This window comes from Neoarius graeffei, chromosome 16 (assembly GCF_027579695.1).
Source record: "Neoarius graeffei isolate fNeoGra1 chromosome 16, fNeoGra1.pri, whole genome shotgun sequence".
NCBI lineage: Eukaryota > Metazoa > Chordata > Actinopteri > Siluriformes > Ariidae > Neoarius > Neoarius graeffei.
This window is the reverse complement of record NC_083584.1, coordinates 62,868,953-62,896,788: the sequence shown is the minus strand read 5'-3', so window position 1 is coordinate 62,896,788 and position 27,836 is coordinate 62,868,953. Positions and strand designations below refer to the sequence as shown.

Genomic DNA, 27,836 nt, shown 5'->3' with positions numbered 1-27,836 from the left:
CACTCACACCTGATTGTCATCCCATTGATTGAAAACACCTGACTCTAATTTCACCTTCAAATTAACTGCTAATACTCGAGGTTCACATACTTTTGCCACTCACAGATATGTAATATTGGGTCATTTTCCTCAATAAATAAATGACCAAGTATAATATTTTTGTTTCATTTGTTTAACTGGGTTCTCTTTATCTACTTTTAGGACTTGTGTGAAAATCTGATGATGTTTTAGGTCATATTTATGCAGAAATGTAGAAAATTCTAAAGGGTTCACAAACTTTCAAGCACCACTGCCTCAAAGCAGATCTTCTGATGAGTGAATGAGCAAAATATTTGCAAGGGCACAAAATCAACCTGAATAAAATAATAATATTACACAGGGTTGGGAAATTTCCATCTACAGACAGATTTCTGTCTTTTGAAAATATCCTAAAGTGTAAAAAAACAAAAAAAGACTGGAAAAAAAATAATAAACTGCAAAAAGATCTTTGGCCAATCAGCACTCAAGAATGCAATTATGTGATTTTTTGGGGGGGCTTTTTTCACCTTTACTGGATAGGACATTGTAGAGACAGGAAACGAGCAGGAGATAGAGAGACGGGGAGGGATCGGGAAATGACCTCAGGTCAGAATTGAACCTGGGTTCCCGGATTTATGGCATGGCGCCTTATCCACCTGAGCCACAGCACCCCCACAATTATGTGATTTTCCATCATGGCAGTGCCAGTGGAGTAGACAAACTTTCCAGCTCAATTCAGACAATTGGCAGCAGGGGACACTGATATTGGTTTGAAGTTTCTGACAAGTTGATTCGGGAAACCTTTATTGTTTTGTGATCAAACGGAGACCGACAGATTGTATGTGGAGTGGACCGTTCATGAATTACAGCTTTGGGGATTTTTCCGTCTCATAACTTGAATGAAAAGAAGGCCGAGGAGGATTGCATGTAGAGGCTTTGCACCGTCACGTGACCCCATAGCAACAGTAACTAGAGCACCGTGATGGGGGCACGCTTGTAGTGCTTCATTCAGCCAAGTTAGTTGTTAGTGATCGGTATGGGAAGGTTTTGTTGTGTTTTTGGATGTGCAAGTCATTTTGAATGAAACAAAGACATCAGATTTTTTTTTTAATTTACCAAAAGTAATTCATCATCAAGGGGAAAAACTAGAGAAATGTCTAAATGTTGAAGGGAAAAATGGGGGGTGAACATTCAGCAGGACTCGGTGTCAAACGGAGAGGTCAAAAACGCTATGGTCACTTCATTTCTATGAAGGTAAGAATGAAAAAAAATTTCACAACTGCAGCGCGGTGCTTATTCTTGAAGGGAAGTGAAAATGAGCCTCAACGCAGCAGCTCTGCACAGCCTAATCTTCACTGAGACTTAAAGTGCACTTACATTCAGGCAGTGGCGGCTCCTGAATTTTTTTTCGGGGGGGCAATTTTCCCCCGTTATGTCTACACGGACCGTAAATGTCCACAGGACTGAAGTAAATTGACCTAGGTAGCAAATCAATTGGCCGAACTTGTTTTTGCCTGGTAAATTCAGATATCAATATAGACAATATCTCTTCTCTCCACTAGGTGGCAACACTAAACAAGTTAAAGGTGGCAAACTAATGGCCCTTTTCCACTACCCTTTTTCAGCTCACTTCAGCTCGCTTCAGCTCACTTCAGCCCGACACGGCTCGCGTTTCGACTACCAAAAACCAGCACGACTCAGCTCGTTTCAGCCCTGCTTAGCCCCTAAAACTCGCACCGTTTTGGAGTGGGGCTGAAGCGAGCCAAACCGTGCCGACTGAGGTTGGGGGCGTGAGCAGACACTCCCCTGTGCACTGATTGGTGAGGAGGAGTGTCCTCACACGCCCACACACGCCCCGCGAGCGCGCTGGGATCTGTAAACACCGCAAACCCGGAAGAATAATAATTATGAATTACGAGAATTTCTGAAGCCTTATGCGCCTCGCCTCATCTATACGCTCTTGCCAGTATCTGTCCGCGTTGTCGGTGACAACAAGCCACAGCACCGAGACCAGCAACACTAACGACTCCATGTCCTCCATGTTTATTGTTTACTATTCGGGTCGTGAGACTACCGCTTAAAAGATCACTGAATCAGTGACAACAGAGCATCGTGCACGAGTTCGCGGAGCGCAAGGCTCGTCGTATGCCCTTCAAATAATGCGCGCAGTAGGCTATTGATGTTTTATTATGAGCCATGTACAGTATGTCGCCTAATGTTTTTTTTTTGTTTCTGAGTTACATGTTCGTTTGAAGGACTTAATGTACAAACTAACATAGTTGCACCCCGGAGTGTTGAAATTGGTAAACACAGTGCATTCAGTGAGGTTTGCACCGCCCTCCTTTTATTTCTGACTCTTCCTGTCAGCGTTGCAACCTCTGAGCGCTCATTCGTATGCCCTTCAAATAATGTGCGCAGTATAGGCTATTGATGTTTTATTATGAGCCATGTACAGTATCCTAATGTTTTTTGTTTCTGAGTTACATGTTCGTTTGAAGGACTTGATGTACTAAATAACATAGTTGCACCCGGTAGTGCTGAAATTGGTAAACACCGCAGTTGCGGACATTTTGTAGCCTAAAATGATGTTATGATAAGCTTTAATAAAGGGTCCGGTCATTTGCCCCGCCCCCGGCCCGGCTCTGACTTGTTCCGCCACTGTCACTGATGTCACTGTTTGCGCTGCTTAACGGCATCACATGACGTCCACCCACTTTCGCTAACTCCACCCAATGTGTCCACCCACTTCCAGCCAGCACGGTTCAGCGCGGTTGTAGTCGAAATGCAACTCCAACAGCCCCGCTCAGCTCGACTCAGCTCGACTCGGCACGGCACGGCTCAGCCGCGTTTGTAGTGGAAAAGCGGCATTAGGTAGCCTAGTAAACTAGACCCACTCGCCTAGCGGCCAAAAATATTTTTGCCTATGAGTGGCAAATATTCACATTTAGTCTGGCTTGCCAGGCTAAAACTAAGGAAGATTCATTGTGAAGCCTTCAAAGCAAAACATTTGGCATCACAATCAATATTACATTACTCATTTATTTTCTCATATTATTCCAGTATTCTATAATAAGTAGACACAAATTCTTAATTATAAACATATTCTAATTTCTTCAATTCTAAAGAATGCAATTAAAGTGGCAGGATATAAATCCAAAACAAGTGTTTATTTAAGTTTTGAAAAAGAAAGATGAAGAAAAGCATAACCATCAAACAAACATGTGCAGCTTAATTATGTGGGGTTTTTTTTATATGGAATTGCACCATTTTAACAACAAATAATAATTCTAAATAAATTCTGCAGTTTTTTTCCCAAGAATTCCTCCAGAAAGCCATGCCTTAAAAGGAAATTTAAAGTATTACAAGCATGTCAATGAACACAAAAGGCTTTAGTTATTTAGCTATACACACACAAGGTTACACAGGGTTTTGTAGTCAGTGCAACTTGGCTTAACAAGTTGGAAAAAAGGTAAGGTGCTGCTGGCTCCAATGAACACATATACTGTACAATATATAAAAACTGAAAATATGCAGGGGCGGCACGGTGGTGTAGTGGTTAGCGCTGTCGCCTCACAGCAAGAAGGTCCTGGGTTCGAGCCCCGGGGCTGGCGAGGGCCTTTCTGTGTGGAGTTTGCATGTTCTCCCCGTGTCCGCGTGGGTTTCCTCCGGGTGCTCCGGTTTCCCCCACAGTCCAAAGACATGCAGGTTAGGTTAACTGGTGACTCTAAATTGAGCGTAGGTGTGAATGTGAGTGTGAATGGTTGTCTGTGTCTATGTGTCAGCCCTGTGATGACCTGGCGACTTGTCCAGGGTGTACCCCGCCTTTCGCCCGTAGTCAGCTGGGATAGGCTCCAGCTTGCCTGCGACCCTATAGAAGGATAAAGCGGCTAGAGATAATGAGATGGAGATGAAAATATGCTTAATTTACACCAAGTCAGAGAGAACTTGAGGCTACTGAAATATTCCAAGCATGGCAATGTTAAACTGCCATTGGTAACACACACAAAACCTTTTGCCTAGTAAATTCAAATATCAGATATCACTGTACCGTCTGCTGTGCTACTTCCAGGGTGGAAGAGAACGCAAGGGTAGCAAAAAAGAGCACTGACTACATCACAGCCAGCTAGCCAAGTTTTCCGGTGGTACCAGTTCTTGTTAAAACCTCTTGAGTAGGTCTTCTCCCCCTTCGTAGACACTTGCTTGATGTTTAAATTCGGTCTAGGAGGTCCTAGCTGTTTGATTGCCGTTTTCTCCTCATTGGCACGACGACTAAAGGGAACTTCTTTCAGAGCCGCTATCGTATTGTTGCACTCAACACTCGCCGCCATCTTCATAGAATGTTCACACATTTCCCGCGCAACTTGCGTTTTCCAGCCCAAAATTATGTTCAAAACCCGCCAAAATGCACTTAAAACCAATCTGGCAACACTTGCGCGGCGCAACAGGCGTATGACGTAAGCACGCTGCTTGTGCGAGCACATAAAACCTAATAGAAAATGCATTGGGAGCAGGATTTTCGAAAAAAACGTACATACCATTAGTGTCAATGGGAGATTTAGGGGCAAATCTGAACCTGACAGAAATCGCCCCAAAAGGGCGTGGCTACACCAGGCGCGACCTTAGCCTGATTGGACAATGACATTACTGTTGGTAGTAGGAGTAGATAAAAAAAAAAATCTCCCTCCCTGTTTGGGAGTGCGTCGCCCAAATCGCCCCTATTAACGAACCGCCAGTGCATTCAGGGATCCTTCAGAGTGTGTTGTGTGCACACTTGAGACCCAGTCATTATGGGAAACACTTGATGCTGATGTGAGCACAGATAAGGACGCTGTTTTCGCAGAGACTTTGTGAAATACTGTGTCAGGTATGTGGCATTAGACGGATCTAAGTATAGACCCTTTTCAGTCACGTGACCTTCGTAAACGCGACCACCATTTTGGACATGTAGTGGACTTCGGCTCGAATCAGTTTGAATGCGAGGAAGGTGACAAACAGAGAACATACAAGAAAAAGGAGCGAGATGCAGAAAATACCTTCACTATCCAGCGACGTAGGGCATTTACAGGGCGAGCAGAGGGAGAGGTATTTGCAAAAATTGAGTTTAGCAGGCTTAGAGAACGACGTTTACCTGCTTCCACCAGGATTGCTCACTGACGTACGGAAGTACATGAAGCCCTCGTCTTTACCTGACTTCGGCCCACATGATCTGTATACCTATGTCGTTAAAAACCCATCACCATACACATACACGCCAACGTCCGAGGTTCCGGAGCGCGCTCCGGCTTGCTCCCGGAGTGCTCCGGCCGAGGTTCCCCTCAAATTAAGCAGCGCGCGCCGGCTTGCTCCCGGAGTGCTCCGGCCGAGGTTCCCCTCAAATTAAGCAGCGCGCGCCGGCTTGCTCCAGGAGTGCTCCGGCCGAGGTCACGGAGCGCTCTCCGGCTTGCTCCGGAGCAAGCCGGAGCGCGCTGCTTAATTTGAGGGGAACTTCGACCGAAGTGTGCTCCGGAACCTCGGCCGGAGCACTCCGGGAGCAAGCCGGCGCGCGCTGCTTAATTTGAGGGGAACCTCGGCCGGAGCACTCCGGGAGCAAGCCGGAGCTCGCTCCGGAACCTCAGATGTTGGCTCCGGCAGCTATTTATACTGGATCCGGTGTAAATAGCTGCCGGATCATAATAACAGTAAACTAGTAAATACAGTAAAGGAAAAACTTGAGACTGAAAGGTTTTAACAGTCATCCAAATGACTGAACGTAAACATTGCTACAGTAACATACCAGCTACTTGTTGACATTAGCTAGTCAACAATAGCTACTACAGAAGAACAAAGAGGTTACAATGGGTTATTTTAACCTATTTGGTTACACACTCACCGCCACAGAATGTTAACACCAGTGTAATGCCTTTTCTGGCTAATTTTATTCGTCTTACCTCCAACAAAGTGGTCACTACACAAGCGTTGGTATGCCGCTATCCATCTTCTCCGTCGGTCAGCATCTACCGGGATCCGATAAAATGATAACCCTTGCCTTGTTTGTTGATGGTTACTACATCCAGGTGCACAACAATATAGTGGCATGATGGAAGTCTTGCTGAAAGTAAAAACTTTCTTTGCTGCCGTTCCTCAATGCTGGCTGTGGTAAACTACTGGTAGTACACGTCCAAAATGGCGGCCGCATTTGTCGTGATGTCACGTGAAAAGGGTCCATAGGAAGAGTGTTTATTAGCAGGCGTGATCTTTACAAAAACAAAACACAAACGAAACCGAAAGCAGAGTCAAAAACATGGATAGAAACAAATGCGATAGTGATAATGATAATACTTCACAAAGCCTCTGTGTCCTTATATGCATGTGCTGACTGCACTCAAATCAGCATCAGGGGTTTCCCATAATGGCTGGGTCCCAAGCATACGCACAATGCGCACCGAAGGTTCCCCGAATGTAAATGCACTTTTTAAGTCTCGGTGAAGGTCTGCAGAGCTGCTGTGTTGAGGCTCATGTTCACTTCACTGTATAAGAATGAGCACCACGCTGCAGTTGTGAAATATATATATATTTTTAAATTCTTACCTTTGTCGAAATGAAATGAGTATACCATCAGTTTTTGACCTCTCCTTTCGACACTGAGTCCCGCTGAATGTCCCCCCCCCCATTTTTCCCTTCTACATTCAGAAATCTCTCTATTTTTTCCACCAATATTAAATTACTTTTGGTAAATTTAAAAAAATCCGATGTCTTTGTTTCGTTCAAAATTATTTGCGCATCCAAAAATGCAGCAAAACCTTCCCATACCGATCAATAACAACTAGCTCAGCTGAATGAACTACTACAAGCATGCCCCCGGTCATGGTACCCTAGTTATGGTTGCTATGGGGTGACATGACGGTGCAAATCCTCTGTTGTGACATGTAGTGGCTGTGTAAAAAAGTGGTTTCGAAAGCTCCAGTTGACAGATCAGGCTTGCTGTATTCTGTGTTCTCATGCTGTAAACTATGGCTCCAATGGGGAAAAAAATCACTTCATAAACATGCAGAGGATGCCAACTACAAAATCCTCTTTGCTGCACAGGCTCACACTCAGACTCTCCCAGGTGTCAAAGTGCGGGGAAGTCTGTGACTGATTGTAGCTGTTGAGTCCATGTTGTTTTATTGTGCTTATAGCTGATACAGTGGTGCTTGAAAGTTTGTGAACCCTTTAGAATTTTCTATATTTCTGCATAAATATGACCTAAAACATCATCAGATTTTCATACAAGTTCTAAAAGTAGATAAAGAGAACCCAGTGAAACAAATTAGACAAAAATATTATACTTGGTCATTTATTTATTGAGGAAAATGATCCAATATTACATTTCTGTGAGTGGCAAAAGTATGTGAACCTTTGCTTTCAGTATCTGGTGTGACCCCCTTGTGCAGCAATAACTGCAACTAAACATTTCTGGTAACTGTTGATCAGTCCTGCACACCGGCTTGGAGGAATTTTAGCCCGTTCCTCCATACAGAACAGCTTCAACTCTGAGATGTTGGTGGGTTTCCTCACATGAACTGCTCGCTTCAGGCCCCTCCACAACATTTTGATTGGATTAAGGTCAGGACTTTGACTTGGCCGTTCCAAAACATTCACTTTATTCTTCTTTAACCATTCTTTGGTAGAACGACTTGTGTGCTTAGGGTCGTTGTCTTGCTGCAAGACCCACCTTCTCTTGAGATTCAGTTCATGGACAGATGTCTGAAATTTTCCTTTAAAATTCACTGGTGTAATTCAGAATTCATTGTTCCATCAATGATGGCAAGCCGTCCTGGCCCAGATGCAGCAAAACAGGCCCAAACCATGACACTACCACCACCATGTTTCACAGATGGGATAAGGTTCTTATGCTGGAATGCAGTGTTTTCCTTTCTCCAAACATAATGCTTCTCATTTAAACCAAAAAGTTCTATTTTGGTTTCATCCATCCACAAAACATTTTTACAATAGCCTTCTGGCTTGCCACGTGATCTTTAGCAAACTGCAGACTAGCAGCAATGTTCTTTTTGGAGAGCAGTGACTTTCTCCTTGCAACCCTGCCATGCACACCATTGTTGTTCAGTGTTCTCCTGATGGTGGGCTCATGAACATTAACATTAGCCAATGTGAGAGAGGCCTTCAGTTGCTTAGAAGTTACCCTGGGGTCCTTTGTGACCTCGCCGACTATTACACGCCTTGCTCTTGGAGTGATCTTTGTTGGTCGACCGCTCCTGGGGAGGGTAACAATGGTCTTGAATTTCCTCCATTTGTACACAATCTCTCTGACTATGGATTGCTGGAGTTCACAATCTTTAGAGATGGTTTTGTAACCTTTTCCAGCCTGATGAGCATCAACAACGCTTTTTCTGAGGTCCTCAGAAATCTCCTTTGTTCATGCCATGATACACTTCCACAAACATGTGTTGTGAAGATCAGACTTTGATAGATCCCTGTTCTTTAAATAAAACAGGGTGCCCACTCACACCTGATTGTTATCCCATTGTTTGCAAACACCTGACTTTAATTTCACCTTCAAATTAACTGCTAATCCTAGAGGTTCACATACTTTTGTCTTCAAGCTGCAAAAAAAGAAAGTCTCAAATATGGATTCAAAGCCATGTATTTTTTTTTTTAAAACAATGCAAAAAAACAATGACTTTCATTGCTCACATGAGGTCATGGGAAGTAACACTGGCTAAATTAATGATTTTCTTCAGCAACTCACCTGAAATAAAGTTTAACTCCTAACTCTAAGAACCCCTAGAGTGAGTCCATATAATGTAATTCTGAATTCATGAAAATTGACTAACGTTATTTCAGGTAACGACCAGCCCTGAGCCATGAGAGAAAAAATTCTGGCGCTAAACCAAGCAGCCTGAACAACATACACCTACATATATATATATATATATATATATATATATATATATATATATATATATATATATATATATATATATATATATGCATAATCGATGACCACTTCAAGTTAGCGGAATAAAAATGTACGCTAACAAATGTTGGTAGAGGTTAAACCATGGATATGTCTGCTGTTATTCTGTGTGGTGTGGTATCAGCTAACTTAGCTAGCATTAGTTAATATTCACATTAGCCAGACATGTAATTCCACATGAAGTTAATGTGTAATTAATTTTATTGCACAGAAGTTATTGATGTTAATAGAAAATATGACCTTATGAATTCAGCTTCAGCTCTTTTGTCTGGAAGCACACACACACACACTAAGAATGATTATCATGAAAAGCTAAATAGATTAGAAGTGTTCAAGTCGTGAGAGCTTTTGTGGTAACAGAAGCTTTTTTTGTTTTTTGTTTTGTTTTTTAATATGCAAACCAAACTCCCATGCATTGCTCCTGTCAGTTTACTTGGGTCTAAATTGTGTGGTTTACTCAGGTGTGTGAAGTATTGGATCTCTTTAATGTAAAACGAGTACATAACTAAAATGATATGAGTTAAAACACTAAGTCAGCATGAAATAAGTAAAGTTATTTCAGAAAGTAGTGGTGTTACCTTTTACAGTGCACCGTCTGGGACTTGTTCAACCTTTTGTGGTACAAATGTTGTATTCTCTTTCAAAATTTGGTTGGCAAGTTCAAAGTCCCTCTCACGCCAGAATCTGGTCTTCCTAGGCAGTCTCCTGTCCCAGCACTAACCAACTCTTTAAAGTGCATATCACGGGTAAATTCAAGAGCAAGATCAATGTAATTCTCCTATTTTATATTAAACTTTAGTCAAATGGGGCGGCACGGTGGTGTAGTGGTTAGCGCTGTCGCCTCACAGCAAGAAGGTCCGGGTTCGAGCCCCGTGGCCGGCGAGGGCCTTTCTGTGCGGAGTTTGCATGTTCTCCACGTGTCCATGTGGGTTTCCTCTGGGTGCTCCGGTTTCCCCCACAGTCCAAAGACATGCAGGTTAGGTTAACTGGTGACTCTAAATTGACCATAGATGTGAGTGTGAATGGTTGTCTGTGTCTATGTGTCAGCCCTGTGATGACCTGGCGACTTGTCCAGGGTGTACCCCGCCTTTCGCCCGTAGTAAGCTGGGATAGGCTCCAGCTTGCCTGCGACCCTGTAGAACAGGATAAAGCGGCTAGAGATAATGAGATGATGAGAGACTTTGGTTAAATATCTGTTACATTTTGTGCAATTTTTTTACCTTGCACAATACCAGAAAAATTCAGTTGAAATCAAGCCATTTGAGGCAAATTGGTCCGCCTCTGAAAAAACTTGGCATGTGGATTTCCTGGCAAACATTGATTTTCGTGACGTCGCGTGCGGGACGCCTCCCTCTGAATCCTACGTCAGCGCTGGTTCGTTTATGAGAAAACGACCTGGTGTTTTTCTGCAAATTTCTTCAACGTTATCATGTAATTATTAAAATGCTTAACAGATGTATCGTAGGAGGGTGTAGCAACACCAATCTTGATGGGATTAGTACTCATCGTTTCCCACATTGCGCTCAGGTGACAATTCCATATTTCAATGCAAAATCACTAGCTGCTAAACTTGGTCTACACAGGCTGTGCACTGAAACCATGCAAGCTCTTGCAGCCTGCTGGCGCTTCTGCAGGTGACGTCATGAATCTGGCTCCAGACTCCCTTGGGATTTTTCCAGACGCGTTTTGTTTTTTTGTTTTTTCTGCTGTAGACAGATGGCCTTGTGCAAAATTACCCTTCTTGATGAGTGTGTAAAGGGACATTCTTTCATATTAAAAAACATGAATTTGGTCCAGGATATGCACTTTAAGGCATATGGGTGTGGCGCCAATCTCCGTTTCCATAGCCCTCAGCCTCTCGCCTGTACAGCTAGGGTTACAGTGGGGGGCAGGTCCTCTGGTACCCATGAGAGTTTGACTTCCCTACTCGCATCTGTATTGCTGCATGCCTTGCCAGATGGCAGTAGGTACCATTTCTACGATGGTCTTTGGTATGCCCCAACTGCAAGTAGAACTTGCAATCTCCTGGTCAAGAGGCAGACACGCTAACCACTAGGCCAATGCACGGTTCAAAATTTGGTTGATGGACTTTTAAATGTTGCTCTTATTAAGGAATACAGTGGTGCTTGAAAGTTTGTGAACCGTTTAGAATGTTCTATATTTCTGCATAAATATGACCTAAAACATCAGATTTTCACACAAGTCCTAAAAGTAGATAAAGAGAACCCAGTTAACAAATGATACAAAAATATTATACTTGGTCATTTATTTATTGAGGAAAATGATCCAATATTACATATCTGTGAGTGGCAAAAGTATGTGAACCTCTAGGATTAGCAGTTAATTTGAAGGTGAAATTAGAGTCAGGTGTTTTCAATCAATGGGATGACAATCAGGTGTGAGTGGGCACCCTGTTTTATTTAAAGAACAGGGATCTCTCAAAGTCTGATCTTCACAACACATGTTTGTGGAAGTGTATCATGGCACGAACAAAGGAGATTTCTGAGGACCTCAGAAGAAGCGTTGTTGATGCTCATCAGGCTGGAAAAGGTTACAAAACCATCTCTAAAGAGTTTGGACTCCACCAATCTACAGTCAGACAGACTGTGTACAAATGGAGGAAATTCAAGATCATTGTTACCCTCCCCAGGAGTGGTTGACCAACAAAGATCACTCCAAGAGCAAGGCGTGTAATAGTCGTCGAGGTCACAAAGGACACCAGGGTAACTTCTAAGCAACTGAAGGCCTCTCTCACATTGGCAAATGTTCATGAGTCCACCATCAGGAGAACACTGAACAACAATGCTGTGCATGGCAGGGTTGCAAGGAGAAAGCCATTGCTCTCCAAAAAGAACATTGCTGCTCGGATGCAGTTTGCTAAAGATTACATGGACAAGCCAGAAGGCTATTGGAATAATTCTGTACATGGATGAGACCAAAATAGAACTTTTTTGTTTTAAATGAGAAGCGTTATGTTTGGAGAAAGGAAAACACTGCATTCCAGCATAAGAACCTTATCCCATCTGTGAAACATGGTGGTGGTAGTATCATGGTTTGGGCCTGTTTTGCTGCATCTGGGCCAGGACGGCTTGCCATCATTGATGGAACAACGGAGGAATGGGCTACAATTCCTCCAAGCCGGTGTGCAGGACTGATCACCAGTTACCGGAAACGTTTAGTTGCAGTTATTGCTGCACAAGGGGGTCACACCAAATACTGAAGGCAAAGTTCACATACTTTTGCCACTCACAGATATGTAATATTGGATCATTTTCCTCAATAAATAAATGACCAAGTATAATATTTTTGTCCTCATTTGTTTAACTGGGTTCTCTTTATCTACTTTGAGGACTTGTGTGAAAATCTGATGATGTTTTAGGTCATATTTATGCAGAAATATAGAAAATTCTAAAGGGTTCACAAACTTTCAAGCACCACTGTAAGTTCAGAATGTGGTTAATGGACTTGAATGTTGCCAGTATTAACAGATTAAGATCGAAGAATGTGTTTAATGGACTTTAACGTCAGTAAGAAGTTCAACTCAGGTTAATTTGTTATCATGTTTATTAATTATTAAAATTGCTCAGAAATACCAATATGTTGTGTTTCTTTCCCAACTCTTAGGACCTGTAGTGAGGTTTAATAATGCTCTCTGGTGCATTCTAGTGCTATTTCAGCCAAATTGTGATGCCTTCCAAGCAGTAAAATTTTGGCTGCGATATCACTAGAATGCACCAGAGATCACCTAGAAATGCAAAATTTTCTAGGAGAAGCCCCCAGGACCCAAATGGGATGGGATTTAACCCCCTCCCGCACTCTCTTCCATGGCCGCTTCACAGCACTTGATGAAGACAAAAAGTTTCAGTCTTGTGATTTTTTTTTTCACTCCCAGCCCTGTGTTATACAGTAGCAGATGAACCATCGAATTGCGTCGTGTCATGTATTTCACATCAGTAAACTGCTGCATTGTCTTGTGACAGGATTGATCCCTGAGCCAGAAAACGGGTAAAAACACAGTATAGTATCGTTTCTTCTTCTCCCTTCTCCTTTCCTTGCGCTTCTTGTACTCTGCGATTCTCTTCAAGTTGTAGGATTCGCACACTAAATTTATTAGCTTTTTCCATTTTTGTCTGTTTTCCACCCAAGTTTGCCATACGTCTAAGAAACAGACACACTTTAAAGCATTCTTACAAGTGTCTTTAAAGCGAAGTTTAGGACGTCCTATTGGTCGAGAACCATGAACCAGTTCACCATGTAAGAGTTCCTTTGCTGGTCTGCCGTCATTCATTCGACAGACGTGACCGAACCACTGTAAGCGACTTTTCACTAACTGCAATTCGATGTCGTCGACCCCCGCCGTCTTCAGTACATCTTCATTGCTGACGAAATGATCCCATTTAATCTTTAAGATAAGACGTACAGTAGATGGTGCTGCTGTATTGTATGAAGCTGCTTAACCTCACATTGGTATAAAATCCATGTCTCACTACCATACATTAGAATAGGCTTTAGGCACCGATTATACACACTGATTTTAGTTGAGACTGTCAGGCCATGAGAATCAAACACTGTCTTCCATAATCAATCAAATGCACACGATGTCGCCTGAATACGAGATGGTAGTTCCTCCTGCATAGAGCGGTCACTGGTGACATAGCTGCCGAGGTACTTAAAGCGGGTGACATTGGCTAATTTAGTACCGTCTATGTAAAAATCTGCTGTATTACCAACGCACATGGTTTCTGTTTTGGTTGTATTAATACGCAGGCCCATGCGCTTTGCCAAGTTGTGTTGTAGGGTGTCAGAAGCAGCTGCAGGCCCTCTGGCGTATTGCTGAATATCGCAGTGTTGTCAGCGTACTGGACCTCCCTGATGTATTCTGTTAGTATTTTAGTCTTTGCCTTAAGTCTGCTCATATTAAAGAGATCACCATCATAACGGAATCTAATCTGTATACTACATTTATGCTTGACGTCTTTGAAACCCAACCACAGTAGCACTGCTGAATATATGCCAAAGAGCACAGGTGCTAGTTTGCAGCCTTGATTAACACCACTATTGTATTGAAGAGGCTGGGTTAATTCACCGTCAATAATGAGTCTTGCGTGTACATCAGTATATAGCTTCTTGATGATTCTTGTGCACTTTGATGGACAGCCTAGTTTGCCAAGGATGACGAAAAGTAGCTGGCGTTTGATAGTGTCAGATGCTTTAACGAAGTCCACAAAGGCTATATACAAGTTACTGCACTGCTTTCTGTTTTTTTTCCCATCAGTTGGCGAAGCATGAAAATCCCATCAATAGTACTTGTCTTGTGACAGTGAGACCAATAATGAGATAGGCATCACAATCATGAATAGATATTTATTCCTTTCTTTGACACTGCATGCCATGCGTCAGAAACAACATCACAACATTTATTATGGTGTGACTCTGCTGGATGCCTGGTGGACAGCAGTGAACCAGCGCTTTCACTTTACAGCATTACTGTAGAGTTATAATCAAATATCAAACTCGATATGTCAAACAGCTGTCTGGTTACATCAGTTACGTCAATGCTTTGGCGTGCGCGCAACACCATTAGGACTAATTACCCTGCACCTGTTCCTGATTAGAGCACAATCACAGCGGATACATGTATGTAGGCATATCAGGTGAAAATTCAAATTCAGTCCAAATTGTTTGAAACTGCTCTCAGTAAATTCAGAATTGAATGCAGAACAACATACTTTTTACAGAATTAAAACATTTCTCCATTCTTGAGATACTAAAAATCAAAGATTGAAGAAACGGCTTAATTTTGAGAAAACTGCCGTAATATTCTGTCTGAGGATCACATGGTCCAAAATGGGCCTCATTAACCAATGAGATCAAATGTTTTTTCTGAATAACTTTTTTATTTTTCAAGATATTTACATGGAAATTGGCAGGCACATAGATGGTTGTATACTGAATACAAAATTTTAAAAATTATTAAAATTAAAGTATGCAAATTAGTATTTAATTTGTATTTATTATGCTAATTGGGGGGGTGGCACGGTGGTGTAGTGGTTAGCGCTGTCGCCTCACAGCAAGAAGATCCTGGGTTCGAGCCCCGGGGCCGGCGAGGGCCTTTCTGTGTGGAGTTTGCATGTTCTCCCCGTGTCCGCGTGGGTTTCCTCCGGGTGCTCCGGTTTCCCCCACAGTCCAAAGACATGCAGGTTAGGTTAACTGGTGACTCTAAATTGACCGTAGGTGTGAATGTGAGTGTGAATGGTTGTCTGTGTCTATGTGTCAGCCCTGTGATGACCTGGCGACTTGTCCAGGGTGTACCCCGCCTTTCGCCCGTAGTCAGCTGGGATAGGCTCCAGCTTGCCTGCGACCCTGTAGAAGGATAAAGCGGCTAGAGATAATGAGATGAAATGAAATGCTAATTGGGTAAAAATGTTAAATCGGTACACTCTCTTCTTCAGAGTTTCACCAAATGGCTTTATTTGTGCAATATAAAGCTGATCTTTACTCTCATTTATACATCACAGAGAAGGAGAAATCACTGTTAATTATAAAATATGCATAAATAAGCACTGAATGTCTCACATCTACCGTTCTCTATCAAAATAAAAAAGTAATAAAATATTATTTCGAATACGCTCTTTGTGCTCTGTAGGCCTTTGTATTTCTCAAAAGTAGGGCCTGCTAGTGTTTATATGAAAGAATATAAATGATTATTTCAATTAATCTTCACAGCTTTCAAGGTGAACCTTGAAAAAACTGTGAGCCACATCCAATAAACAATTCACATTAATTGAATTGAAATTGATGCTCGTGTTTCTGACTTCTGTTTTTTTTTTTAATCTCATTCCGACCATGAAGATCTCAGTATTTTTCATCAAAACAGCTCCAGTTCTATTCTAAAATAGTTATTTATTTACATGAATCAGTTTGATTTGAAAAAATAAGTAGGTAAAGCTATGAAAACTCACTTCAAAGTCTCCCGTGAATCGTAACATCAAAACTAGCTGACGGAAAATTTTGCTGAATCCTTCATCAGAAACAGTGAGAGCAAGAGAACATCCCTATAAAAGTGATCTGATTGATATTCACGAGTAATCCAGTGGGAAACCGATCAAAAGAAAGAGACAGAGAGAGAGAGCCTGACCGCTTTCCCGTGATTCAAAAAGAAAACACCGGCAGTTTCCTAACATCCTGCGAGCAGAGAGTGTACTCTGTTGTACCGACTTCAACTTGCCATTACTCCCAAAGTACTGAACAGATCTTAAAGTGCTAGTCTAATGAAAACTGCATCATAAAATCCCGGGTTTTCTGTGTGTGATATGCTCAAAAATGTTGTAAAGTTCACCGATAAATAAAAAATTGGTTCATAAAATAATTTTGTTGCGTCTGAATTCTGTTCCAGAAATCACTAAAAGCTTGTCTGCCATTATTAGATCGCAACGATTTACAAGTCAGCGGCGCTGCATGTGTGACGTCATTTGCTCCAGTGTCTTCTTTTGTGTCCACACAGACTCTATACTATTCTCTCCAGTGGTGTGCGTTCTTGATACTGATTCTTTTTAAAAAGATGATGAAATCTCTTCAAAATTCGTCATCAAACTTTGGTTGGTTGTCTGAGGACAATTTAGTACCTATAGACCCTTTTCACTCACGTGACCTTCATAAACGCGACCGCCATTTTGGACGTGAAGAAATAACGGTTTATGGCACAGACCCTTTCGGTTCTCGCTCATTTAGCTGCTACAACGACTGCTTAGACTGCAACAATAATACCTAACACACATTTAAGTATCCGTCGTAAAGACGTGAAACTCGTCGAGTGACGAGTGTGTTCATTGATAAGCTAACACAATCTAAAAGTAGACATACCATCACACTGCCCTGGCGCTGTGTACAGTTTACCTTCTATGGTTTGTGCACTCACTATTTGCCATTACTTTCTCCAACCCAGTGTTCGAACTATGCCGATATTTTCGGGGGGTCCCTTTTTTCCCTTGGGGGGGTGCTTGCGCTTGTGCTTGTCTCAGAGCGCGGATCTCTAAACACATGAGAAGCCTATCTTACGCACATATCACACGGACTCCACACCTCCACACACGCATCGCGTCTGAAGTCATAACTCATCAGGGGAAATCGTGTCCGCATTGGCATGTTCAAAAAACAACCTCGCGTCAACAATGATACCACACGCAAGAAAAAAAAAACAGTCAGGCTACTCAACACATCTGATCCACAGCAGCACCAAAGCATCACTGGAAATCATGTCAACAACCAATCTTCCATTTCAACACGCGTCAACAAACAAACGGCACCACAAACATGAACGAATCGGTCAGGCTACCGATTCCAAACCCACAGCAGACGAATAATTAAATGCATCTTACCTTAAAGCAGAATCGACCACAAAGGAAGCCTGTTGGCACGGTTGGCACACTTCCTTTCTACTAGTTTGTGTCCTCAACCTGGCAGCAGCAGTCGTTGTCATATCGGTTTATTTTATCTTTGATGTAAACACAACACTTCGGATATGCAAATGCTTTCCGTTACACACGATTGCTATGTCAATAAACATCATTTTGCCAATATTTTAGAGACCATCCATCTTCTCCATCGGTCAGCATCTGTCGGGATCCGATAAAATGATAAATCTTGCCTTGTGTGTTGATGGTTACTACATCCAGGTGCACAACAATATAATGGCATGATGGAAGTCTTGCTGAAAGTAAAAACTTTCTTTGATGGCTATATTCCTTTCGATGCTTCGCCGTCGTTCCTCGTTGTTGGCTGTGGTAGACTACTGGTAGTTCATGTCCAAAATGGCGGCCGCGTTTGTCGCGACGTCACGTGAAAAGGGTCTATAGCCATGGAGAAAGAGGCGGACGAATAGAGGATGTGCAGTCACGTGACCCGTCCATGTTTACTCCGCCTACTCCGCCATATTGGACGGCTTCAGGATTGTTTACCTTGCGCGAGCGTAATGGATCCAGGGAGTAATCCCCAAGAAAATTCGGAAAATACCCCATCTACATCACGCGATTGCTTGTCTAAGTTTGTTCAGCATCTTGAAGGTGACGTGAGGCAGCGTTACGTGGAAAAGTGTTCCAGGTTGGGGATTGCAGATCCGTACAACTTGCCGCAATCCTTGCTCAGGGAAATTCGGAGCTGCGGTGCCGGCGATTTGCCCGATCTGGCCTACCACAACATTTACAATTTTCTCGTTAATCGTGAATCGTGTTACACTGGCAAAGCCCTCAAAGCTTACAAGAGCCTGGAAGCTTATAAATATTTTGTTGCGGGACGGGTATCCCAACTATACCTCTGGAAGTTCCCGAAGAAGAATGTCTACTTGATAACCTCACGGGTAAGTGGCATTAAGACGTTTATCATAAAGAGACTATGCAGGACGTTTTATCGCTTATTTAGTAATTTTAATACAGAATTTACTCTGATGAAATTATTCAGACACTCCAACGCCCTCTAAAGAAAAAAATCGGATCTGCGTGTTTCAGCCGTGAAACGGCATCCGCCGTTTGCATCCCTGTTTAAACTCATAGGTTAACCGACTTTAACCGGCTAATGAGGCTCGGTGGTCGGTCAAGATTTTTTTTTAGTTTTCGCCATCCCTACTATGGATTGGCCTTTCAAAGGCATATATGAGCCAAAAAGATAAAACATTGTCATAGACTAGGCCAGGGTAGTAGGGCTAGGCATAGTCATTTTAAACGCTAGAGACTGTCTAGTTTCTAAGTATGCAGCTATCATTCAATCCGAAAATCAACTTAACAGATGTACTAGGAGTACTGAATTAGAAGATTACACCTACCTGATATGAAGTGTTCACTACAAATTCGGTTGGTAGAACTGGGGTACCAGTTTTCTCTTCGCACAGCGGACACCCATTTTGCGCGTCTCTCCTCGTCTGCGAGGAATCTATAAAATGACAGGCCCTCCTTTTGGCCCTGTCTATTGGTACAACCAAATGCTGAACAAGATATAACCGTTCTCGAAAGATCTACTCCCACACACTTGATAATTAGAACGGGTTCGTCTAAGTTCTATGCGTGACCTTGCCATCCAAAATGGCGGATAAACAAATATCACGCGACCTCGTGACGTCACGTGCAAATCCTCAATACACAAGCCGAGTCGCTCGTGAAGAAGAAGACTGATCCAGCCATTTTCTGGAACCCAGGAAATTAATACATGGTACAAATCATAGTTCGCTTATTCTTTTTTTTTACTGATTTGTTCAACTTTCACAGTTATGATAAAGCAGTGTCTCTTTGTAATCATCATCTCTGTAACCTCACTTGGTAGGCACAAGGCTAAATAGTGGCAATAAATAGGCACTTTCACTTTCAGTGCTGGAGCCGGCAGGAGCAGGTGGCGCGTTGTGCCATATGCATTGTGCGCAGCGAGCATGCAACAGCCAGGAATTTGTTAGGGTTCACGTCCAAAACTGAGTTGCTCATAAAACCACAACCTTTTCTGGTTCTAACAGTACCAATTAGGACCATATAGACCCTTTCTGTTTTGTGCTACAATGTTAATTAGAGGTGTGTGTGTTGGGGGGGAGGGGTCAGTACGCAATCACCGTTATTTATTTTTTACTAAAATTCCGATGCTGTAGTTGAAGGAGAGGGTGGAAAGGTTTTTTTCTGTTTGCGCCTGATGCAGTATTTGAAGAAGGAGGAGCTGCTATCTGTACAACAGTAGACGCAGATGCTTTGGCTGTTTTGGCTAGAGAACACTCGGATGAAATACCGAAAGGAGAAGAGAGTGGTTGTTTAGACAGTTTATTTTGTTCACAGCCAGTATTTGACAGAAGATGGATATGATATGTGTTAATAGTACCTGAAGATACAGTATTAATCGAACAGTGGACATTTTGCTCATGTTGTGAGAGAATCTCTTTCAGAGCCTTTAAATACAGGAAAAAAAACAATGATGAGTTAGTTGAGAGAGATAACAGGATGGAGTGTCCATTCGTTTGATACTGAAATCGTGTTTTTAGATGCAATGTAACATCGCATGTGTTTTGGTGGACAAAAAGGCAACAACAAGATTCAGAAATACACAGGGAAGTTTATCACAGAGTGATAAATTATAAATTATAACTTAATCTTGCAATGGCTTTTTCCTTCAGGCCAATTCCATAATTATTGGACTTTACCTTAAAATTTCAAACAGGTTCAATTCACCTTAAAATCGCAAACTAGAAAAGGTCTACATGGCCCTAAGTGGTACTGTTAGAACCAGAAAAGGTTGTAGTTTTAAGAGCAACTTAGTTTGGAGGTGAACCCTAACAAATTCCTGGCTGTTGCTCTCTCCCTGCGCACAATGCATATGGCACAACGCGACACCCACTCCTGCCATTCCAGCACTGAAAGTGAAAGTGCCTAATTACTGCCATTATTGAGCTTTGTATACAACCCCGATTCCAAAAAAGTTGGGACAAAGTACAAATTGAAAATAAAAACGGAATGCAATCATTTACAAATCTCAAAAACTGATATTGTATTCACAATAGAACATAGACAACATATCAAATGTCGAAAGTGAGACATTTTGAAATTTCATGCCAAATATTGGCTCATTTGAAATTTCATGACAGCAACACATCTCAAAAAAGTTGGGACGGGGCAATAAGAGGCTGGAAAAGTTAAAGGTACAAAAAAGGAACAGCTGGAGGACCAAATTGCAACTCATTAGGTCAATTGGCAATAGGTCATTAACATGACTGGGTATAAAAAGAGCATCTTGGAGTGGCAGCGGCTCTCAGAAGTAAAGATGGGAAGAGGATCACCAATCCCCCTAATTCTGCACCGACAAATAGTGGAGCAATATCAGAAAGGAGTTCGACAGTGTAAAATTGCAAAGAGTTTGAACATATCATCATCTACAGTGCATAATATCATCAAAAGATTCAGAGAATCTGGAAGAATCTCTGTGCGTAAGGGTCAAGGCCGGAAAACCATACTGGGTGCCCGTGATCTTCGGGCCCTTAGACGGCACTGCATCACATACAGGCATGCTTCTGTATTGGAAATCACAAAATGGGCTCAGGAATATTTCCAGAGAACATTATCTGTGAACGCAATTCACCGTGCCATCCGCCGTTGCCAGCTAAAACTCTATAGTTCAAAGAAGAAGCCGTATCTAAACATGATCCAGAAGCGCAGACGTCTTCTCTGGGCCAAGGCTCATTTAAAATGGACTGTGGCAAAGTGGAAAACTGTTCTGTGGTCAGACGAATCAAAATTTGAAGTTCTTTATGGAAATCAGGGATGCTGTGTCATTCGGACTAAAGAGGAGAAGGACGACCCAAGTTGTTATCAGCGCTCAGTTCAGAAGCCTGCATCTCTGGTGGTATGGGGTTGCATTAGTGCATGTGGCATGGGCAGCTTACACATCTGGAAAGACACCATCAATGCTGAAAGGTATATCCAGGTTCTAGAGCAACATATGCTCCCATCCAGACGACGTCTCTTTCAGGGAAGACCTTGCATTTTCCAACATGACAATGCCAAACCACATACTGCATCAATTACAGCATCATGGCTGCGTAGAAGAAGGGTCCGGGTACTGAACTGGCCAGCCTGCAGTCCAGATCTTTCACCCATAGAAAACATTTGTCACATCACAAAACGGAAGATACGACAAAAAAGACCTAAGACAGTTGAGCAACTAGAATCCTACATTAGACAAGAATGGGTTAACATTCCTATCCCTAAACTTGAGCAACTTGTCTCCTCAGTCCCCAGACGTTTACAGACTGTTGTAAAGAGAAAAGGGGATGTCTCACAGTGGGAAACATGGCCTTGTCCCAACTTTTTTGAGATGTGTTGTTGTCATGAAATTTAAAATCACCTAATTTTTCTCTTTAAATGATACATTTTCTCAGTTTAAACATTTGATATGCCATCTATGTTCTATTCTGAATAAAATATGGAATTTTGAAACTTCCACATCATTGCATTCCATTTTTATTTATAATTTGTACTTTGTCCCAACTTTTTTGGAATCAGGGTTGTAAAATTTCAGAACTGCTATCAGTGAAAAGGATAAAAGACTAAGGACAACTAAAATTCAAGCAACAGGCTAAACATAAGCTTGACACTTACTGTCTGGCGGTGAGCTCTTTGGGATGGCGCTTCTGACTTTTGTTTCCAGATGGTAGGAACTGCTCCATGTACCAGACGTCGCTCAAATCCTTCTATGTGAACCTGCCTCACAAATGTATCTTTTTCAAAATGTATGGAGCAGACACCAAACCGTCCTGTCAGCTTGAAGTTATCGCTTTGTCTGTACAAATCGAACCCATTCATTCCGCAAGTGTCCTGCCGACTTTGGGCTATAATGGATCAAAATTCTGCTTTTTTTCTCAGCTACACCTGAACAGCCTTGAAGGGGACACCTCTTAGGAGGCATGCTTTGGTTTTAGTGTTGTTGTGGAATAAAAAAAAAAATCGTTAAAAACGTGCTCCACCTTGCAAAGCAGACAAAGCCAGAAATGCCGCGAACTTTGCGCATATGACGTCACTTCCTTTGAATTAACAGTAACTTACCAGGAATGCATTTGTGTAATGGCGAACTCAAAGAGTCTTGTATTAAAATACAATTTAGACAGTAAACTGCTTAACAGCGGCGGCACGGTGGTGTAGTGGTTAGCGCTGTCGCCTCACAGCAAGAAGGTCCTGGGTTCGAGCCCCGGGGCCGGCGAGGGCCTTTCTGTGCGGAGTTTGCATGTTCTCCCCGTGTCCGCGTGGGTTTCCTCCGGGTGCTCCGGTTTCCCCCACAGTCCAAAGACATGCAGGTTAGGTTAACTGGTGACTCTAAATTGAGCGTAGGTGTGAATGTGAGTGTGAATGGTTGTCTGTGTCTATGTGTCAGCCCTGTGATGACCTGGCGACTTGTCCAGGGTGTACCCCGCCTTTCGCCCGTAGTCAGCTGGGATAGGCTCCAGCTTGCCTGCGACCCTGTAGAAGGATAAAGCGGCTACAGATAATGAGATGAGAACTGCTTAACATGTCTAGTTTTATAAGGTATAATTTCCAGGGGTGGTGTCATTTTCATAAGACTAGCACTTTAACGAGATCAATTTCTTTGGAAAGCAGAGATTATAAGCTTTTTAATGATAGTATTCATGATATTCACGAGTTAAGCAATGACAGATTTGGAAACTTAGATGAGCGTCTGCATGAACAATTTTCACAGTACAGCCAGCGAGCGTCTGATACGCCTAATATAAGGACTCTCAGTAACACACAGACTCTGTGAAGTAAACGCTCTGTACCCTGCATCTGACATTACCAAGCCTTGTATTTTGTATCGCTTTTTGGGTTTTGGAAAAAGTAGGTTTTTTATTGTACACTGTCAGGAATCATGTTTTTATTTGAGCTGTTCCAAACAACCATTTGACGTCCTACAGAAATGTTATTATTGGACTCACACTTTACCCTCCCACATACTACACATACTGTACATGAGGGCTAAACTAAAGGGCTCATGGAGCCGGAAGGGTGTGAGATTTAGTCACGGAGCTACAGAATTAGGAAATCAGGGCTAGAATGGTGTAATATGCACTAACCTTGAGTATCTCAACCTCCTATATACACACACACTTTATAACACTATGTTCCACTCGGAGCTCTGTGAAACCTTAAGTGTATTGTTTCCCAGAATTCCTTCTGCTCCTGCTCACTGTGACTCATTCATTGCTGTGTGGAAACACTCTGCTGGAAGCGATAGAGCTCGTTTTCCCTGAAACACAGTCGAAATCCAGTACAGAGAGTAAACACGATTCCTTAACGCGAAGTAAGATGTAGAGAAACTCACCCACGGCAGACGAGTTCACGCTGCTCGACGCAAATCCATTTCCAGCTGAACGGGTTTCAATTAGAGACGACAAGACTGAAACTTTCAGCAGCTGCTTTGAATATATTTTACACAAAGTTACCTTTTTATGTGAAAGTTTTGTGATTAAATTTACATTTTAACATTGAACAAATGTTTGTTTGTTTGTTTGTTTGTTTGTATTATATTTACACATTCCATTATAAGTGGAGCGAGGTGTATAAAACAATGAAGATGCCGCATATAAAAACAGCGTAACAGATGTGTTATGAAACAGATATAAAATATACACATTTTTTACAATTACAACCCCGATTCCAAAAAAGTTGGGACAAAGTTCAAATTGTAAATAAAAACGGAATGCAATGATGTGGAAGTTTCAAAATTCCATATTTTATTCAGAATAGAACATAGATGACATATCAAATGTTTAAACTGAGAAAATGTATCATTTAAAGAGAAAAATAAGGTGATTTTAAATTTCATGACAACAGCATATCTCAAAGTTGGGACAAGGCCATGTTTCCCACTGTGAGACATCCCCTTTTCTCTTTACAACAGTCTGTAAACGTCTGGGGACTGAGGAGACAAGTTGCTCAAGTTTAGGGATAGGAATGTTAGCCCATTCTTGTCAACTGCCTTAGGTCTTTTTTGTCGTATCTTCCGTTTTATGATGCGCCAAATGTTTTCTATGGGTGAAAGATCTGGACTGCAGGCTGGCCAGTTCAGTACCCGGACCCTTCTTCTACGCAGCCATGATGCTGTAATTGATGCAGTATGTGGTTTGGCATTGTCATGCTGGAAAATGCAAGGTCTTCCCTGAAAGAGACGTCGTCTGGATGGGAGCATATGTTGCTCTAGAACCTGGATATACCTTTCAGCATTGATGGTGTCTTTCCAGATGTGTAAGCTGCCCATGCCACATGCACTAATGCAACCCCATACCATCAGAGATGCAGGCTTCTGAACTGAGCGCTGATAACAACTTGGGTCGTCCTTCTCCTCTTTAGTCCGAATGACACGGCGTCCCTGATTTCCATAAAGAACTTCAAATTTTGATTCGTCTGACCACAGAACAGTTTTCCACTTTGCCACAGTCCATTTTGAATGAGCCTTGGCCCAGAGAAGACGTCTGCGCTTCTGGATCATGTTTAGATACGGCTTCTTCTTTGAACTATAGAGTTTTAGCTGGCAACGGCGGATGGCACGGTGAATTGTGTTCACAGATAATGTTCTCTGGAAATATTCCTGAGCCCATTTTGTGATTTCCAATACAGAAGCATGCCTGTATGTGATGCAGTGCCGCCTAAGGGCCCGAAGATCACGGGCACCCAGTATGGTTTTCCAGCCTTGACCCTTACGCACAGAGATTCTTCCAGATTCTCTGAATCTTTTGATGATATTATGCACTGTAGATGATGATATGTTCAAACTCTTTGCAACTTTACACTGTCGAACTCCTTTCTGATATTGCTCCACTATTTGTCGGCGCAGAATTAGGGGGATTGGTGATCCTCTTCCCATCTTTACTTCTGAGAGCCGCTGCCACTCCAAGATGCTCTTTTTATACCCAGTCATGTTAATGACCTATTGCCAATTGACCTAATGAGTTGCAATTTGGTCCTCCAGTTGTTCCTTTTTTGTCCCTTTAACTTTTCCAGCCTCTTATTGCCCCTGTCCCAACTTTTTTGAGATGTGTTGCTGTCATGAAATTTCAAATGAGCCAATATTTGGCATGAAATTTCAAAATGTCTCACTTTCGACATTTGATATGTTGTCTATGTTCTATTGTGAATAACAACTTTATTTTATTTATTTTTATTTAATGTGTCAGTACTTAGTGACAGTCAGAGTGAAGCAGTAACTTTAGGTTTGCTGATAAGAGTGTGTGTGTGTGTGTGTGTGTGTGTGTGTGTGTGTGTGTGTGTGTGTGTGTGTGTGTGTGTTTCAAAGGTTTTTATAGTGTAGTCAATAGTCAGATGGTTGGGGGGATCTCACACACACACACACACACACACACACACACACAAAGTGGTGCAGTGAGCATTGCGCTGATCCACACTTCTGTCTCTCCTCTAACTACCAGTCTCCGTAATGGACCAAGGTCAAACCTACAGCAGAGGTGAATCTCTCTCTCTCTCTCTCTCTCCCCTCTCTGTCCCTCCCTCCCTCCCCCTCTCTCTCTCTGTCCCTCTCTCTCTCTCTCTTCCTCCTCCCTCACTCTCTCTCTCCCTCCCTCCCCCTTTCTCTCTCCCTTGCCCCCCCTCCCTCTTCCCTCTCTCTCTCTCTCTCTCTCTCTCTCTCTCTCTGTTCCTCCCTCCCCCCCCCCCTTCACATTGTTCTGTACTGCTGACGGAATGCATTCTGGGAAATGTCAAGTGGCTGCACTTCTGCTCCGTATCTGTCTGTCTGTCTGTCTGTCTCCTCTTCCTGTCTGTGTGTTTGTTGTGGATGGTCTCAGATGGTCAGGATTAGGATGTGAACCGTTTGTGCGTGTGTACACAATGTGTGTGTGTGTCCCTGCGCTTCTGTGCGTTCACACATTGCTGCATGCATCCGTTTTCGATTGCATTTTCGATTGCAGAATGTGACCCTTTGACCTCATGACCTCATGGCTGTTCCACAGGCATGCCCCGCCCTCCTGCTGTTGCACGCTGTGAAAGTTCGCATGCCGAAACCTAACGTTTGCACACGGAACATGATCTGATAGGCTGTTCTTTCTCTACAGCGTACCACTGGGACACTTCTGATTGGCTGCCGACGACGAGGCTCTCCGACATCAAGGAAACAACGCCGGGAGACGTGGGCGTGGCTTTGGAGTCGGACTACTACTTAGGTGGCTTTGACGTCGACAGCGAGTATCCACCCCCTCAGGACGAGGATTTTGTGTCACGTGACCGACTGCCGCCGCCCCTTCCCGGAGAAGATTACATGCCAGACACGGTCCCTGTCAGTCAACCCGTTTCCACTGCGAGTACACTGAGCAGAGCCCGGCCACACTTCCACCCGAGCCAGTATCTTCCTCCTCATCAGCTGCCGCTTGGATCCGAGGGGGCGGAGCTGAATGCTTTTGCAAGCGGGGACGAGCGGCTGTCAATCAAAACATCCTCCGTGTCCGATGTCTCCGCCCCCTTTGGGTTCGAGGATTCCGAAACTGGAGGAAGTTTGGACAGTTTGGAGGAAGCACAGACGCAGCCATACACACAACAGACTGAAGTGTGATTTCCCTCCTCCCCAAATACACACACACACACACACACTAAGACTGAAACTAGCAAACAGGAAGTCATGCACACGTTAGGGAATCATGTGACTTTTGATGTTGATGAACAGAGATGTGTGTGTGTGTGTGTGTGTGTGTGTGTGTGTGTGTGTGTGTGTGTGTGTGTGTGTGTGAGAGACAAATCTCCTGCTCACATCATACTCCCATTATGTGTGTGTGTGTGTGTGTGTGTGTGTGTGTGTGTGTGTGTGTGTGTGTGTGTGTGTGTGTGTCAGTGGACTTTTGTACAGCACAACAGCACAACTCATCGAATGTTTTTAAACCAGATGTCTCGATTCTTAATTGCTTTGTGTTTTTGTTTTTGCACTAAGATGCCAGAGTTCAGTGTACAATGTTCCAATAGATCTGATTTTTATTTCTCTTTCTGTCTCACTCTCTATCCATCTCTCTGTCTTACTCTCACCTGCTGTCTGTCTTCACTGCAGGGAGAAATCTTGCTTTGTTGAACGTCTGCTCCACAAATAGCAATCTATTTTTCAAGCTGTCCAACATCATTGGGATGCTGTGTGTGTGTGTGTGTGTGTGTGTGTGTGTGTGTGTGTGTGTGTGTGTGTGTGTGTGTGTGTGTGTGAGACAGACAGACAGACAGACAGACAGAGAAAAAGCAGGAGGGCAACTCACTTGTAAGTTTCTGTAAGATATTAAGACTGTCTATTGTTCCTTTCATTTGTATATCAGAAAGCCATATTGTTAGCATCTGTGTGTGTGTGTGTGTGTGTGTGTGTGTGT

At 42.8% G+C, this 27,836-nt stretch overlaps 1 protein-coding gene across 4 annotated transcripts in view; it reads left to right on the top strand.

The window, feature by feature from the left end:
- The window catches only part of fat3a (FAT atypical cadherin 3a), a 200,281-nt gene extending 172,947 nt beyond the window's left edge, over nt 1–27,334 (top strand). For 3 of the 4 annotated variants that reach the window (XM_060943363.1, XM_060943364.1, XM_060943362.1), the window contains 2 exons: nt 25,911–25,946; nt 26,553–27,334. In XM_060943363.1, coding sequence (XP_060799346.1) covers nt 25,911–25,946; nt 26,553–27,046 — 530 coding nt within the window. In that variant the 3' untranslated portion in view covers nt 27,047–27,334. The remainder of the gene's footprint in view (nt 1–25,910; nt 25,947–26,552) is intronic. The other variant, XM_060943365.1, reaches the window with a different exon arrangement.
- The last annotated feature ends 502 nt before the right edge of the window (nt 27,335–27,836 follow it).